Source organism: Esox lucius, chromosome 5 (assembly GCF_011004845.1).
Source record: "Esox lucius isolate fEsoLuc1 chromosome 5, fEsoLuc1.pri, whole genome shotgun sequence".
Taxonomy (NCBI): Eukaryota; Metazoa; Chordata; class Actinopteri; order Esociformes; family Esocidae; genus Esox; species Esox lucius.
This window is the reverse complement of record NC_047573.1, coordinates 34,774,911-34,791,430: the sequence shown is the minus strand read 5'-3', so window position 1 is coordinate 34,791,430 and position 16,520 is coordinate 34,774,911. Positions and strand designations below refer to the sequence as shown.

At 40.0% G+C, this 16,520-nt stretch overlaps 1 protein-coding gene across 1 annotated transcript in view; it reads left to right on the top strand.

Annotated features, from left to right (window-relative positions):
- The window catches only part of cpn1 (carboxypeptidase N, polypeptide 1), a 91,165-nt gene that overhangs the window by 63,271 nt on the left and 11,374 nt on the right, over positions 1–16,520 (top strand). Inside the window, exon 6 of the mRNA XM_010897570.4 lies at positions 7,838–7,977. Coding sequence (XP_010895872.1) covers positions 7,838–7,977 — 140 coding nt within the window. The remainder of the gene's footprint in view (positions 1–7,837; positions 7,978–16,520) is intronic.

Below are 16,520 nucleotides of genomic sequence, written 5' to 3'. Positions count from 1 at the left end.
CAGGCAGTGCAAATTGGCTCCTCCTTGGCACCCTCACGAGCATGCTGCGGCCCCAGACACGCACAACACAGAGTGTGCCTGTCTAAGGCCGGGTCCAGCTCGTCGCAGCCACAGGCTGACACAGAAGTCAGTGGCCGGGGTGCCGTCATCGGAGACGCCGCTCCAGCGGCAGTAGACGATGAAGTCATCCTTGACTGTCGAAAATCACCTAAATGCATGAAAATAAACTTTCTCGTGAAGAAAGAAGGGAGGCAGATTGGGGTGTGTGCACTGCTTTTATAGCCATGGGGCAGATGGCCTAGAGCAATGCTATTTGCATATTAAAATTTTCAGTGACTGCCGATTGACAGAGAGGAAACTTTTAGCTTGCAACTTTTATTGTTGTTTAGGAGTTCTCCTAGTGGTAAGATAAAATAAGTTTTGAATATGGCCCCTGATTAGGGTCCAGAAGATTGTTCTGGGACAGGTAAGAAGAAAGTTGGTTAGAAACAGCACACTCAAGCATTTTAGAAAGAAAAGGAAGAAGGGATACCGGTCAGTAGTTTTGGACATCAGATGGATTAAGGGCAGGTTTGTTGAGGAGAGGCGTGACACCAGCTGACTTGAAGACAGAGAGAACACATCCAGTGGATAGGAAGGAGTTGATGAGGAAAGTAAGGTAGGGTGAAATGACTACAGAGATGGTCTGGAGAAGGGTGGAAGGGATAGGGTCAAGAGGACCGGTTGTCGAATGCCAAGACATCACTAGATGCAGGACTTTGTCTGAAGAGAGGAGAGAGAAAGAGGTCAAGGAATAAGGTAGTTCACTCACTGTGGGGAAAGAAGTTTGAACAGGTTGAGTGAAAGAGGAGCAAAACTTGTCAACCTTAATTTAGAAATGGTTAGCAAGGTTGTCTACCGATAGGGAAGAAGGAGGTGGAGGAGGGGGAGGATTTAGGGGAGAGGAAAAGGTGGAAAAGTTTCCTGGGGTGAGAGACAGATGCTTGAAATTTTGTGATAGAAATTGGCTTTAGCAGCAGAAACAGAGGAAGAGAAGGTAGAGAGAAGTGAATGAAAGGATGATAGGTCCTCTGGAAGTTTTGTTTTCTTCCACCTTCGCTCGGCAGCCTTCAGCCCTTTTCTGTTATCTCTCAGTGAGCAAGTCAGCCATTGAGTGGGAGAAAGAAGCCGGGCTAGCCGAGAGGACAAGGAAAAGAGGTAGTTGAAAGAGGTGGAAAGAGAGGAGAGTAGGATTGAGGGGGCAGACTCAGGAGACAGAAGGGAAAAATAGTTGGTTGAAAGGTGAGATGATAAAATAGAAGAGGAGAGAGTAGAGGGTGAGAGGGAACGAAGATTGTGACAACGCATTACTATCTGGGAAGGAGTTGAGCAGGGTTAGAAGACAGAGGGAGAGAGAATGAGACAAAGAAATGATCAGAGACCAGGAGTCTCTGAGCATTGTTGCAATAAGATCAACTGGGTTACAGTATCTCGTGGCGCATTGCCTGCCTAAAGGAGTGTAAAATGAGATGTTGACAAAAATTTATCAAAGACAAGTGTTGAAAGGTTAAAGTCACCTCTCACTGTGAGTGGTGAGCCATCATCTTCAAATAAGCTTATCAAAGTGTCAAGCCCATTTAGGAACTCTCCTAATGCCTCTGGAGGGCGATAGATTACAAGAATGATAAGCTTTAGTGGGTTACTGATAGTGACAGCATGGAATTAAAATGAGGATAAGGAAAGGGGGGGTGGAAAGAGAGAGAATCTCCACTTTGGAGAGATAAGAATACCTGCCACCGCCATGTCGACCTGATGAAGAAAGGGTGGCAGGGGTAGCAGTTTTTTCTGGGGTGATCTATGTCTCCATCAGGGCCAGAAATTCAAGTGATTGAAGGGCAGCATTGCCTGAGATGAAGTCTGCTTTGTTGACAGCAAATTCATAAAAGTAAAATGACAACCCTGATCATGTGTACCAAGTGTAATGACAATGAACAAAATATATTGTGTTGTAGCTGTTATGTCACCACTGTTTGGCTGAACTGAATTTACTTGCATGTTACATTGCAATAATGTTCAGGACATTTATCTCAATTGGTATTATAATAAAATTTTCTGCATCAAATATATATGGATACTTCAAAAGTCTGACATTATCAGGGCAGTAAAACACCTTAAGCACCAAACAATGTTATTAGGTAGTTGGGTGAATATTTCAGAACATAATAAATGTAGTATAATTGTATGGTAAATATAACTGAATGGAAATTCATCAGTCTTCCCCAGCACAGAGCATATTAAATAATTAAATAATTATTCAATAATAACCTTTTCCTTGTCATAAGATAATGATGGGAGCAGAATAGTATTTTTTTCAAAGGTGTATGTATGTCTATTAATATTAATGTTGATTAATTTTGATGATCAACAGAATATTACAGGTGGCAACAATACAACTAGTACCATTCCAGATTTTGTTTAGAAAATACCCTCCTATATCCTTACTGTAAAAATATGTTGACTTTGGTAGGGCATGTCATATAGCCTACCCATATGTTGTTTAATTACAACTCAGATTTCCTTTTAATTGAACTGCCATGGCTGCAATTTAAATGTGCTATTAATAAGTTTAGCCCTCCGTCTGAAATGGAATCTTTGAAACAAATGAAAACAGAGAAATTACTTAACTCCTGAGCATGGATTATCTACTGAGGCTTGAACACAATGTTCATGTCACCAGAATGATTTTAGATGGACTAGCGTTAGCTTAAACTGAGGCAAGTTAAACATATTTCAGTTAGCTAACTTTACTAGCTAGCTAACGTCATCATCATTTATCACTAACGTTAGCGTCGTTAGCTATTTTCTTAATGAAATAAGCATGGCAACGTTGCATTCCACCAAATATCTGCCTATATTAGCAATTTATTGAAAACAGTGGATTAGTTTAGCCACTGAACATAGATCAGCTACTGATGCTGGAAAACATGACACATTTCCTAAGGCCTAGTCCACATGTATACAGATATATTTCTATGCGTTTTGGATTTTCGGCGACAAATTTTAGGTCACTGAAAATGGCCCTTTTGAAAAAATAACCATTCATCTTTCTCCCTCACGAAATCAGCGCAATTAAAGAAACACTTTCGCATCTCAGCCCAGTCCTTTATAAGAGCAAACTCTGCCATCATTAGGGTAACTGCTCGACCCAGAACCAGAATTAATCCGGCTGCTTCTGTCTTCTGTCAATGAAAGCCATGCATGCCCATGCCATCACACTGCCTCCACCATGTTTCACAGATTTGATATGCTTCTGATGAGCCATTCCAAGCCTTCTCCATACTTTTTTCTTCCCATCCTTCTGGTACTGGTTTATCTTAGTTTCATCTGTCCAAAGAATGCAGTTCAGGAACTGGGCTCGCTTTTTTTATTTGGCCTTTCTATTCTTGAGGCTTATGAATGGTTTGCACCTTGTGGTGAACCCTCTGTATTTGCTCTCTTGAAAGTCTTCTTTTTATGGTAGACTTGGATAATGATATGCCTACCTCCTGGAGAGTGTTCTTCTCTTGGCTGAATGTTGTGAAAGGTTTTTTCTTTACCAAGGAAAGGATCCTATGATCATCCACCACTGTTGTCTTCCTTTGACGTCCAGGCCTTTTTGTGTTGCAGAGTACACCAGTGTGTTTTTTTTTTCTTTTTTAGAATGTACCAAACTGTTGATTTGGCCACACCTAATGTTCCTGCTATTGTTAAGATATTTTTTTTGCAGCCTAAGGATGGCCTATTTAACTTGCATTGAGAGCTCCTTTGACCGCGTGTTGTGGGTTCACAGCAACAGCTTCCAAATCCAAATGCCTCACCTGGAATCAACTCTTTTACCTGCTTAATTGATCAAGAAATAATGAAGGAATAGCCCACACCTGTCCATGAAATAGGTTTTGAGTCAATTGTTTAATTACTTTTGGTCCCTTCATAAAGAGGGGATACATTTTAAAGAGCTGTAAATCCTATTTAACTGTAACTTGAATATAGTTTGGTAAACAGCCAAAATAACAAATCTTGTGTCAGCGATCAATTATTTCCTTACCTAACTGAATGAGACACCTGTACTCAGTCAGGTCAATTGGACTACCGGTTGATTTTAAGGTAATTTGTAGTGGCCATTGGAGTTAGCATAAGTGACTCAATTTGTGAATTCATAGTTCACTAAATTCCTGGACATAGCAACTAGTTTCATTATCACCTTGTCTAGACTTTTTCTAGCGAGTTAATCTGATGTACAGTTCAGGAGAAGAAGAGTTTTAAAGGCATTTATTAGCATTAGCTTATGTTGAAAATGGTCAGAATTCTTTCGTCTGCCGTTTCGCCATCTTTTGAGATAACAACAAACAAATGCAAACAGTGTGATATGGGGGTGGTAGCAAAATACATTATGAATATGAAGTGTGTAGGTTATTTTTCCACAAAGCAATGCAGATATGAAGATTTTGTATGGATATATTGTACAGTAATCAGCTATTTTCTCTGCCATCTTGCAAGATATCTCTTATTCCCAGAATCAATTTAAGGAGTGAATGAGACACCTGTATGCCAAAAGGCAGGTCAATCCGGTTTTATAAAAGTTTAAACATCTAGTAGGTTTTGGCAAATTTTTCACTATACAGAAAAATCCTTCTTGGCAGACTTTATGGGATCTTGAGGCTTTTTTGTTCCTCGTGGGGAATGAGGCAGGTTCACAAAAATGCAACACCATAAGTCAAACGGGGTGGAAATTACATAATTTTGAAAATAGCAAATTTAATCGTGTACTGTAGCATTCCTGGTGGAGGAACCAGGGTGAGTGTCTGTTTGGTAGTTACTGGTGGTCTATTTTTTCAGGGTGTGAAGTTATAGTATTTTCTACCTGGCACCTTTTGAGTTAATCAGCAATCCTCCTACCGGAGAACCCCTAATAGTACAGACAATTACAATAGGGTTACTCTTACTGGAGGAACCCTAATAATACTAACAATAATAATAGATTCTCCTTATTGGAAACATACAGTTGTGCTAAACAGTTTGCATACCCTTGGAGAATTGGTAATATATGCACCATTTGCAAAGAAAACATGAGTGAGCAGGCAAAACACGTTTTTTTTTATTCCTTATGGGATTCACATTCAACTGTAGGTCATAATAGAAATGCACAGTCATAAAATAAAACATGGCAACAAAGAAAAAAATGTACTGGCCCCTGTTCAAAAGTCTGTTTACCCTTAGTTCTTAATATTGTGTATTACCCCCTTTTGCATCAATGACGGCGTGCAATCTTTTGTAATAGTTATCTATGAGGCCCCGAATTCTTGCAGGTAGTATAGCTGCCCATTTGTCTTGGCAAAATGCCTTCAGGTCATGGTCGTCTTGCATTAACCGCACACTTGAGATCTCCCCAGAGGGGCTTGATGATATTAAGGTCAGGAGACTGTGATGGCCACTCCAGAACCTTCACCTTTTTCTGCTGTAACCACTGGAGGGTTGGGATGTCCAAGAGCGTCCCATGCGCAGCTTTCATGCAGAAGAATGCAAATTGTATGCCAGTATTTTCTGATAACATGCTAACATGCTCTTTTTTGGGTGATCTGACCATGGATTGGTATCCAGAGATCCCCGAATGTTCCACTTCTTTGTAAGTGATTAAACAGTACTGACTGGCATTTGCAAGGCTTTGGATATCTTTTTATATCCTTTTCCATCTATATAAAGTTCTATTAGCTTGTTACACAGGTCTTTTAAAAGTTATGTTCTGCTCCCCATAGCTCAGTAACTCGCCTGCCCAATGCATTCACATTAGAGCTAACAAACTCATTGACTTTTTATACACAGACACAAATTGGAATTTAAAAAGCCACAGGTTTGGGAAAATCCCCTTTAATTGTCTTTTCCACCTGTGTGTGTCACCTTGTTTGTCTGTAACAAGGCCAAACATTCAAGGGTATGCAAACTTTTGATCAGAGCCATTTGGGTGATTTCTGTTATCATTATGATTTAAAAAGGAGCCAAACAAATATGTGATAATACATGGCTTCATATGATCACTATCCTTAAATAAAAGCATTTTTTTAGCATGATCAGTCATATTTTCAAAATCAATACCAACATTTCACAATTTTTGCCTGGGTATGGAAACTTATGAGCACAACTGTACATATTGAGATTAAGACGGATCACAATATAAATGTTACTCATTTGGTGTGAAGTGACTGTTGACCTAACCCCATCCAAACCTATTTACATATCTAAAGAGAAATAAAAACATGAACGTTGTGCCCATAGCCCATGAAGTGTGGGTGCTTGTGGTAATGTAGCTCATCCATCCGCACCCCCTAACCAAACCATATTCCCTTTGCTTCAACTCCTTTAGATTCAAATTTTGCCTATAGCAATTTGATTATGAGGACTTATATTTTCACCTAGGTTTTTCTCAAGACATGGTTTGTTATAAATAATCCACACCACGATAGGGTGATCTGTATTAGTTTCTTTGACCAAATCCTCTGCAAAGATACACTGATCAACCACAACATTAAAATTACACTGATAATCGCGTCAGTGGGTGGGATATATTTGGCAGCAAGTGAACATTCTGTCCTCAAAGTTTGTGTGGCTGAACTGTATGAATGTCCAATTGGTGGACATTCTGTCAACAAATTGTGATGGCTAGACGACTGGGTCAGAGCATCTCCAAAACTGCATCCCTTGTGTTGTATTCCCGGTCTGCGGTGGTAGGGACCTATCAAAAGTGGTCCAAGGAAAGAAAAGCAGTGAACCGGCGACAGGGTCATGGGCGGGCAAGGCTCATTGATGCACATGGGGAGCGAAGGCTGGCCCGTGTGGTTCGATCCAACATACAAGCTACTGTAGCTCAAATTATAGAAAAAGTGAATGCTGGTACTGATAGAAAGGTGTCAGAACACACAGTGCATCACTGTTTGTTGAGTATGGGGCTGCGTAGCCGCAGACCAGTCAGTGTGCCCATGCTGACCGCCTACAATGAGCGTGTGAGCATCAGAACTGGACCACGGAGCAGTGGAAGAAGGTGGCCTGGTCTGATTAATCCCTTCTTTTACGTCACATGAATGGTCAGGTGGGTGTGCATCACTTACCTGAAGAACACATGGCACCAGGATGTACTATGGAAAGAATGCAAGCCGGCGGAGGCAGTGTGATGCTTTAGGCAATGTTCTGCTGGGACACCTTGGGTCCTGCCATTCATGTGGATGTTACTTTGATACGTACCACCTACCTGAGCATTATTGCCGACCATGTGCGCCCTTTCATGGCAACGGTATTCCCTGATGGCATTGGCCTCTTGTCAGCAGGATAATGCGCCCTGCCACTAAGCAAAAATTGTTCAGGAATGGTTTGAGGAACACAACAATGAGGTCAAGGTGTTGACTTGGCCTCCAAATTCCCCAGATTTCAATCCAATTGTGCATTTGTGGGATGTACTGGACAAACAGGTCCGATCCATGGAGGCCCCACCTCGCAACTTACAGGACCTGAAGGATCTACTGCTAATATCTTGGTGCCAGATACCACAGCACCACTTCAGAGGTCTATTGGAGTCCATGCCTCGACGGGTCAGGGCTGTTTTGGCAGCAAAAGGTGGACCTACACAATATTTGTCAGGTGATCATAATGTTATGGTTGATCGGTGCACATCACTCTGTGTAGTTGCTTTAAGTACTTTATGCACTCCTAAAAAAATTATGATTGGTTACAAATTATTTGTTAGCAAATATAAAAAAAAACTATGGTGAATAAAGAGCAATGTTGATGCATTCAATGTACTTTACTTTAACAGTATTGTTCCTCTCCACAGGTATGCAGGATTTTAACTACCTTTACACCAATTGCTTTGAGATAACTCTCGAACTCAGCTGTGATAAGTTCCCTCCGGCATCAGTCTTGTCAAGAGAGTGGCTGGGCAACAGAGAGGCCCTAGTATCCTACCTGGAACAGGTACTTCTCTAAACTCTCTCCAAAGCACACAAATGCAAAATTATTTAGACAGTGACAAATATTTTTCAGCATTTATGTCCAGAAATTATGCACTCACTATGGGGTTATCCATGTTCGATTAACCATTTAAAAATTACATCACATTTTGAATATAGTATAGTTTTAGGGTAAGAAATTAGAAAGAATGAAGGGGAATTTCACCACAGCTTATGAAATTCTCTACAATCTACGATTCTCTACGAAATTCTCAATGATACATTTTTGTCATATCAATACAATATCCCCACAACTCAATGTAGAAGGAGAACATTTTAATTGTACTGTATTAATTACAAGGTAATGTAACCCAACAATACATGTCAGGGATAAAGACAGATGTTCTATGCCAACATTTACACATTTTCCTTATTTATTTATTTTTCAATGATAATTTCATTTTGACAAGAGAATATTGTGAAGATTGCTTGCCACAGATATTTAGCTAGTAGTCAAAAGATAAAGGAAGTTAATACCCTCAGTTAATGTGCAAATAAACAATCAATTTATTTACCATCTAAAGCTGTTCAGATCTGTGACACATGCGATCAGCAAATATATTCTTCAGTCTATAGTTGAAAGACTTCCAACAAGATATCAGCAGGAGAAAGCAGCTGAGTGAAAACATCAGTGACTGCATGAATACAATTTTCCAATTGTAATATAATATATATAATATCATTTAATTTTAAAAACAAATTCATGCTTTCTCAACTTACCACTAAATATGGTTACTAGTTGATGCCAATGTTTGTTTTACTAAATGTTCACTAACTAGTCAGAATAACAGTCTAGGAAGACAGATCCTTATGAAACATAGTTAGGCTCCAAAGTTGTCGTAAACTAAGAGTTGCAATGGTTTTTTTCCCCATTTACTGGACATAGATCTCTATACTTACTGTAGCCTCTAAACCTACAGTTTCCAAAATAAACAATATGTCAGTTCACCCTGCCACTGTTTGTTTAGCTCACCCTGCCACTGTTTGTTTAGCAAGAAGAAAGGCACATAGAAAATAAGTATGTTCAATATATTGATATCTAAAACTGTTATGATATTAGAAAATAGTTTCTTCAAACCCCCCATAGTGAAGGGGGACTGGGCCAAAGTAGAAAGTGCAGGCCCACCATAATTGACATTTTGTGCATTTAGCAAGATATCTGCTGACAGGAACATCTCTGAAAGACATTCAATGGCTCTATCAATCAAGGCCAACATTGACTACAAATATAATGTGATCTGCATAACAGAAGGGTTTGCAGAATACAAAACATGACAACATACATTTTTCAGATCTCGGTAGCCCTTCAATACATGTTTTAACCTAATATATTGTGGTGTTTAGCACTGTTTCCGGTAACTTTAATTTAAAAATCATACAATAGATTTTATTTAGACTTTAATTTTATTTGTAAAAAATTTAAGAATAACAGTCACATTGTTATTTAATGTTCTAATTTAATCAAAAAAAATAACTATCAAAATCCCGTTTCCAAAAATGTTGGGATGCTGTATATAATGTAAATAAAAACAGAATATAATGATGTGCAAATTATTATAAATCCTAAATTCAATAGAAACTAGTACCAAGACAACGTACCAAATGTTGAAACTGAGACATTTTATTGTTACTTGAAAAATATATGCGCACTTATATTTGATGCCAGCAACACGTTTCAAAAAAGTTGGGATGGAGGCAACAAAATATTGGAAAAGTTTGTAATGATCCAAAAACTAAACATGGTGGAATATCACACAACTAATTCGGTCAATTGGTAACAGGTCAGTAAAATGATTGGGTATTAGAAGGTCATTTCAGAGAGGATGGGTCTGTCAGAAGTGAGGATGGGGAGGGGTTCACCAATCTGTGAAAGACTGCATGGGCAAATAGGGCAGCAATTTAAGAATAACATTTCTCAGCATAAAATTTCAAAGATAATTCTGCCTCAACAGTTGCTTTTTTGATGTCACAGTGATGATGCAGTTATAAATGATGATGTCACAATCAGGGCTTTAGAATTTGAAAGAAATCCCATTCAATCCTATATTAAGTTGAATATTGAATATTTGAATATTTTTTATATTTTAAAATTTAAAAGATCAATATGTTCAACCAAAGTCCTTATTACCTGAGGGATTTAGAGGGTTCATACTGAGAGAGTATGTCTGAGATAACTTGGCCCAGAACCATTCAATGATTTATAAACGAGTAGCAATTTCTTAAAATCAATTCTCTGACATACAGGGAACCAGTACACAGATCATAGAATTTGTATAATATATTCAGCTTTCTTAGTTTTTGTTAGAACTCAAGCAGCAATGTTGAATGAACTGCCATTTTCTGAGGTTTTTTGTATAGAGACCTGAAAAGAGGCTATTGTAGTAGTTCAACCTACTGGAGATAAATGTGCGGATACATTTTCCTAGATCTTGTCTGGACATGTTTTTAGGGGATAATAGGCTGATTTTGTTAGTGAAAACAGACGTTTTTAGTTTTTTTTTTTTTTTTGAAAATCAGACTCCATATTTATCCCAAGTTTTTCAACTTGTCTTTTAGACCTAAGGGATAGTGTGTCAAGGTAATTACCGACTGTCAGTCTTTTGTCTTTGGCACCAAAGACATTTATTTCAGTTTTGTCTTTATTTAAATGTAGAAAGTTCTAGCACATCCATCCATTGATTTATTCAAAGCAATGGCAGAGTGAGTCTCAGACAGTCACAGAAAAGAGAACTATATACATTTGGGTGTCATCTGCGTAATTATGACAAACGGGTTTGTTGCTTTGCATGATTTGAGCCAACTGTAGCATATACAGCTCCGGAACAAATTAAGAGACCACTGCACCTTTTTCTTTCCCTTCCAAAAAAGTCGAAAAGGGAAGGTTTTGAGTGAGGAACAGAAGGGTTCAAATTAAGAGACCACTCTACTTTTTTGGAAAGGAAAGAAAAAGGTGCAGTGCTCTCTTAATTTTCTTGGAGACAAATGTTTCCCTGTCTTGTAAGTAAGACTTGGACCAATTTGGGACTGTGTCACTATGACCAACCCAGTTTTACAGTCTGTCTAGCAGTATGTATGGTCAAATGTATCAAATTCCACACTAAAGTCCAATAACACTAAGCTCGATTTAAAAAGGGCAGTCTCAGTTCTGTGGTGGGCTCAAAATCCTGATTGGTTAGTTTCAAAATATCCATTTGAGTTTAAGAAATTGCTTATTTGTTTGAAAATATTTGTTTCCGTGGTTTTACATAAGAAAGCTACATTTGGTATTGATAAAACCAAAACGAAAATGTATATTGGGTGGCCGTGATCTTCAGGCTCTCCGATGGCACTGCATTATAAACAGACATGATTCTGTAGTGGAAATCACTGCATGGGCTCAGTCACACTTCCGAAAACCACTGTCTATGTACACAGTATGTCACTGCATCCACAAATGCAAGTTAAAACTCTACCATACAAAAAAGTTACCATATACAGTGGGGAGAACAAGTACTTGATACACTGCCGATTTTGCAGGTTTTCCTACTTACAAAGCATGTAGAGGTCTGTAATTTTTATCATAGGTACACTTCAACTGTGAGAAAAAGAATCTAAAACAAAAATCCAGAAAATCGATTGTATGATTTTTAAATAATTAATATGCATTTTATTGCATGACATACGTATTTGATCACCTACCAACCAGTAAGAACTCCGGCTCTCACAGACATGTTAGTTTTTCTTTAAGAAGCCCTCCTGTTCTCCACTCATTACCTGTATTAACTGTACCTGTTTGAATTTTTACCTGTATAAAAGATACCTATCCACATACTCAATCAAACAGACTCCAGCGTCTCCACATTGGCCAAGACAAGAGAGCTGTGTAAGAACATCAGGGATAAAATTGTAAACCTGCACATGGCTGGGATGGGCTACAGGACAATAGGCAAACAGCTTGGTGAGAAGGCAACAACTGTTGGCGCAATTATTCGAAAATGGAAGAAGTTCAAGATGACGGTCAACTCCCTCAGTCTGGGGCTCCATGCAAGATCTCACCTCGTGGGGCATCAATGATCATGAGGAAGGTGAGGGATCAGCCCAGAACTACACGGCAGGACCTGGTCAATGACCTGAAAAGAGCTGGGACCACAGTCTCAAAGAAAACCATTAGTAACACACTACGCCGTCATGGATTAAAATCCTGCAGCTCACGCAAGGTCCCCCTGCTCAAGCCAGCGCATGTCCAGGCCCGTCTGAAGTTTGCAAATGACCATCTGGGCGATCCAGAGGAGGAATGGGAGAAGGTTGTGGGGTCTGATGAGACAAAAATAGAGCTTTTTGGTCTAAACTCTACTTGCCTTGTTTGGAGGAAGAAGAAGGATGCGTACAACCCCAAGAACACCATCCCAACCGTGAAGCATGGAGGTGGAAACATCATTCTTTGGGGATGCTTTTCTGTAAAGGGGACCGGACGATGGATGGATGGGGGTGGATGGATGGGGCCATGTATCGCGAGATCTTGGCCAACAACCTCCTTCCCTCAGTAAGAGCATTGAAGATGGGTCGTGGCTGGGTCTTCCAGCATGACAACGACCCGAAACACACAGCCAGGGCAACTAAGGAGTGACTCCGTAAGAAACATCTCAAGGTCCTGGAGTGGCCTAGCCAGTCTCCAGACATGAACCCAATAGAAAATCGTAGGAGGAAGCTGAAAGTCCGTATTGTCCAGCGACAGCCCTGAAACCTGAAGGATCTGGAGAAGGTCTGTATGGATGGATGTATGGATTGGGATAAAATCCCTGCTGCAGTGTGTGCAAACCTCGTCAAGAACTACAGGAAACGTATGATCTCTGTAATTGCAAACAAAGGTTTCTGTACCAAATATTAAGTTCTGCTTTTCTGATGTATCAAATACTCATGTCATGAGATAAAATTCAAATTAATTACTTAAAAATCATACAATGTGATTTTCTGGATTTTTGTTTTAGATTCCGTCACTCACCGTTAAAGATACAAAAAATTACAGACTTCTACATGCTTTGTAAGTGGGAAAACCTGCAGAATCGGCAGTGTATCAAATACTTGTTATAAACAAGATCCAGAACCACTGCCACCTTCTCTGGGCCAGAGGGCATTTAAGACAGACTCAAGCAAAGTGGAGCCACAGTCCTGTGGCCTGACAAATCAACATTTGAAGTTCCTCCACATCCTATGGATGAAAGAGGAGAGGGACCATCTGGCTTGTTATCAGCACACAGTTCATAAGCCAGCATCCGTGATGGTATAGGGGTGCATTAGTGCACATGGAATCGGTGACTTGCACATCTGTGAAGGCACCATTAATTCTGAACAATATATACAGGTTTTGGAACAACTTGTGCTGCCATCCAGACAATGTCGTCAGGGAAGGCCTTGCTTATTTCAGCAAGACAATGCCAAACCACATTCTGCAGGTATTTCAAGGCATGGCTCTGTAGTAAAATTGTCTAGGTGCCTGCCTGCAGTCCAGACCTGTCTCCTATTAAAAACATTTGGCACATTTTTAAACGAAAAATATGACCAAGGAGACCCCAAACTGTTGAGCAGATGCAATCCTATATTTAGCAAGAATGAGAATACATTTTACTTTCAAAACTACAGCATTGGTCTCCTCAGTTCCCAAATGCTTACAGAGTATTGTTAAAGAGGTGATGCAACATAGTGGTAAAAATGCCCCTGTCCCAACTTCTTTGAAACGTTGCTGGCATGTATTTTTCCAAAAACTATTATATTTCTCAGTTTCAACGTGTAATATGTTGTCTCTGTACTATTTTCAATTAAATATATGGATAAATGATTTGCAAATTTTTGCATTCTGTTTCTATTTGCATTTTACGCAGTGTCCGAACCTTTTTGGAAACAGGGTTATAATTATTGCTGTCAAACAATAAAATTAATGAATTGCAATGATTTGCATAATCGTCTGTGGTTTGTCAGCATTACCGTGTTCAAATTTGTCCACAAAAAAAAACAAATAAAAAATGACTAGCAAGAAAAAGTAAAACAATTTATCATGTTAGATTATAGAATTGGCTATTTAGTTAGTCTATTGTCCCCCATTCTTTTAAACGGTGCTACCTGATGCTGATGTAATATCTTGCTCCCTTTCTCCTTAAGCAATAACTTCCTTGTTTATTACTAAGAGACAAACACTGACAATGATGTCTCTTAAAATAAAAATGCATTAGTGGTGACCATTTAATATTGCCTTTTTTATTATTTATTTAACTTTTTAGATTTAACTTTATTGTAATTGAACAAGTATAAGTACAGTACAATGAAATGCACTCTCTAACCGGAGGTGCAAATAGAAGAGGGCAGAAAAAGTATTAATTATATGTATACTACAAGTGGAATGTATAGATGTGCAATGAAGGGAAATACTGTACAAATGGCAATACTACATGTGCAATTTTCATGATCACAAAGGATATGTTAACTCACGCAACTTAAAAAAATTAGTATTTGACTGTACACTGAGTGCCCAATTATTAGGCAGATCGTATTCCTCAAGTTTTATTTTATTGTTGAACAAAAAAATGCTCACAGTCAATCCAAAATAAAATGTAACCTCAAGCCTGAATATTTAACAAAGAAAAAGTTAGTTTTGATCTTTCTCACGGGAATACATTGGAGTACACAATTATTTGGCAACAATTGGTGTGCAGAATTATTAGGCAACTAATATAAAACATATTTCACCCAACTTACGTGTTTATTCTAAATTTGTAATGTAAGTGTAACAAATAAGTAACACAAAATGACAATTAATTAAACTTTAATTAAACTCTCAAAAATAAACTCTCAAAAATATTCAGTGACCAATATAATTACCTTTCTTTTCAATAACTGCCATGAGCCTTCCATCCATGGAGTCTGTCAGTTTCTTGATCTGTTCACGATCAACTTCTGCAGAAGCAGCAACCACAGCCTTCCAAATGCTTTTCAAAGAGGTGTATTGTCTTCCCTGACTGTAAATCTCACATTTGAGAATGCCCCACAAATTCTCAATAGGATATAAGTCAGGAGAGGAAGGGGGCCAGTTCATTATTCAGGCATCTTTGTGGCCCTTGCTGGCTAGCCAAGCAGTGGAGTACTTGGATGGATGGAACATTGTCCTGCATGAAGATCATGGCCTTCTTGAATGCTGAAGACTTCTTCCTGTACCACTGTTTGATAAAAAATATCTTCCAGAAACTGGCAATTGGTTTGGGAGTTGAGTTTCAGTCCATCTTTAACACGAAAAGGTCCAACTAACTCATCCTTAATGATAGCAGCCCATACCAGTGCCCCCCCTCAACCTGTCTGGTGTCTGACTGAAGTGGTGCCGTGTGTCCATTAGTTATCCAGCCATGGGATATACATCTCATCTCATCATCTCATCTTAATCCGCTTATCCGGAATCAGGTCACGTGGGCAGCAGCTCCAGCAGGGGACCCCAAACGTCCCTTTCCCGAGCAACATTTGCCAGCTCTGACTGGGGGATCCCGAGGCGTTCCCAGGCCTGTGTCGAAATATAATCTCTCCACCTAGTCCTGGGCCTACCCCGAGGTCTCCTCCCAGCTGGACGTGCCTGGAAAACCTCCCTAGGGAGACGTCCTGGGGGCATCCTTACCAGATGCCCGAACCACCTCAGCTGGCTCCTTTCGATGCAATGGAGCAGCGGCCCTACTCCGAGTTCCTCACGGATGGCTGAGCTTCTCACCCTATCCCTAAGGGAGAAGCCAGCCACCCTTCTGAGAAAACCCATTTCAACTGCTTGTACTTGCAATCTTGTTCTTTCGGTCATGACCCAGCCTTCATGACCATAGGTGAGGGTAGGAAAGAAAATTGATTTGTATATCGAGAGCTTTGCCTTCTGGCTCAGCTCTCTTTTCGTCACAATGGTGCGGTAAAGTGAATGCAATACCGCCCCTGCTGCTCCGATTCTCCGGCCAGTCTCCCGCTCCATTGTCCCCTCACTCGTGAACAAGACCCAGAGATACTTGAACTCCTTTACTTGGGGTAACGCCTCATTCCCTACCCGGAAGAGGCACTCCATCGGTTTCATGCTGAGAACCATGGCCTCAGATTTAGAGGTGCTAATCCTCATCCCAACCGCTTGCGAACCGGTCCAGTGAGTGCTGAAGGTCACAGACCGTTGATGCCATCAGGACCACATCATCCGCACTTTGGTCGTACAGGGATTGGATAGCCCTAAGAAGGGACCTCCTCACCCCATACTCCCGGAGCACCTCCCACAGTATCTCCCGGGGGACCCGGTCATACGCCTTCTCCAGATTCACAAAACACATTTAGACAGGATGGGCATATTCCCAGGCCCCCTCCAGGATCCTTGCAAGAGTCAAGAGCTGGTCGGTTGTTCCACGACCAGGACGGAATCCGCATTGTTCCTCTTCAATCTGAGGTTCGACTATCTGTCGAACCCTCCTTTCCAGTACCTTTGAGTAGACTTTCCCAGGGAGGCTGAGAAGTGTGATACCCCTGTAA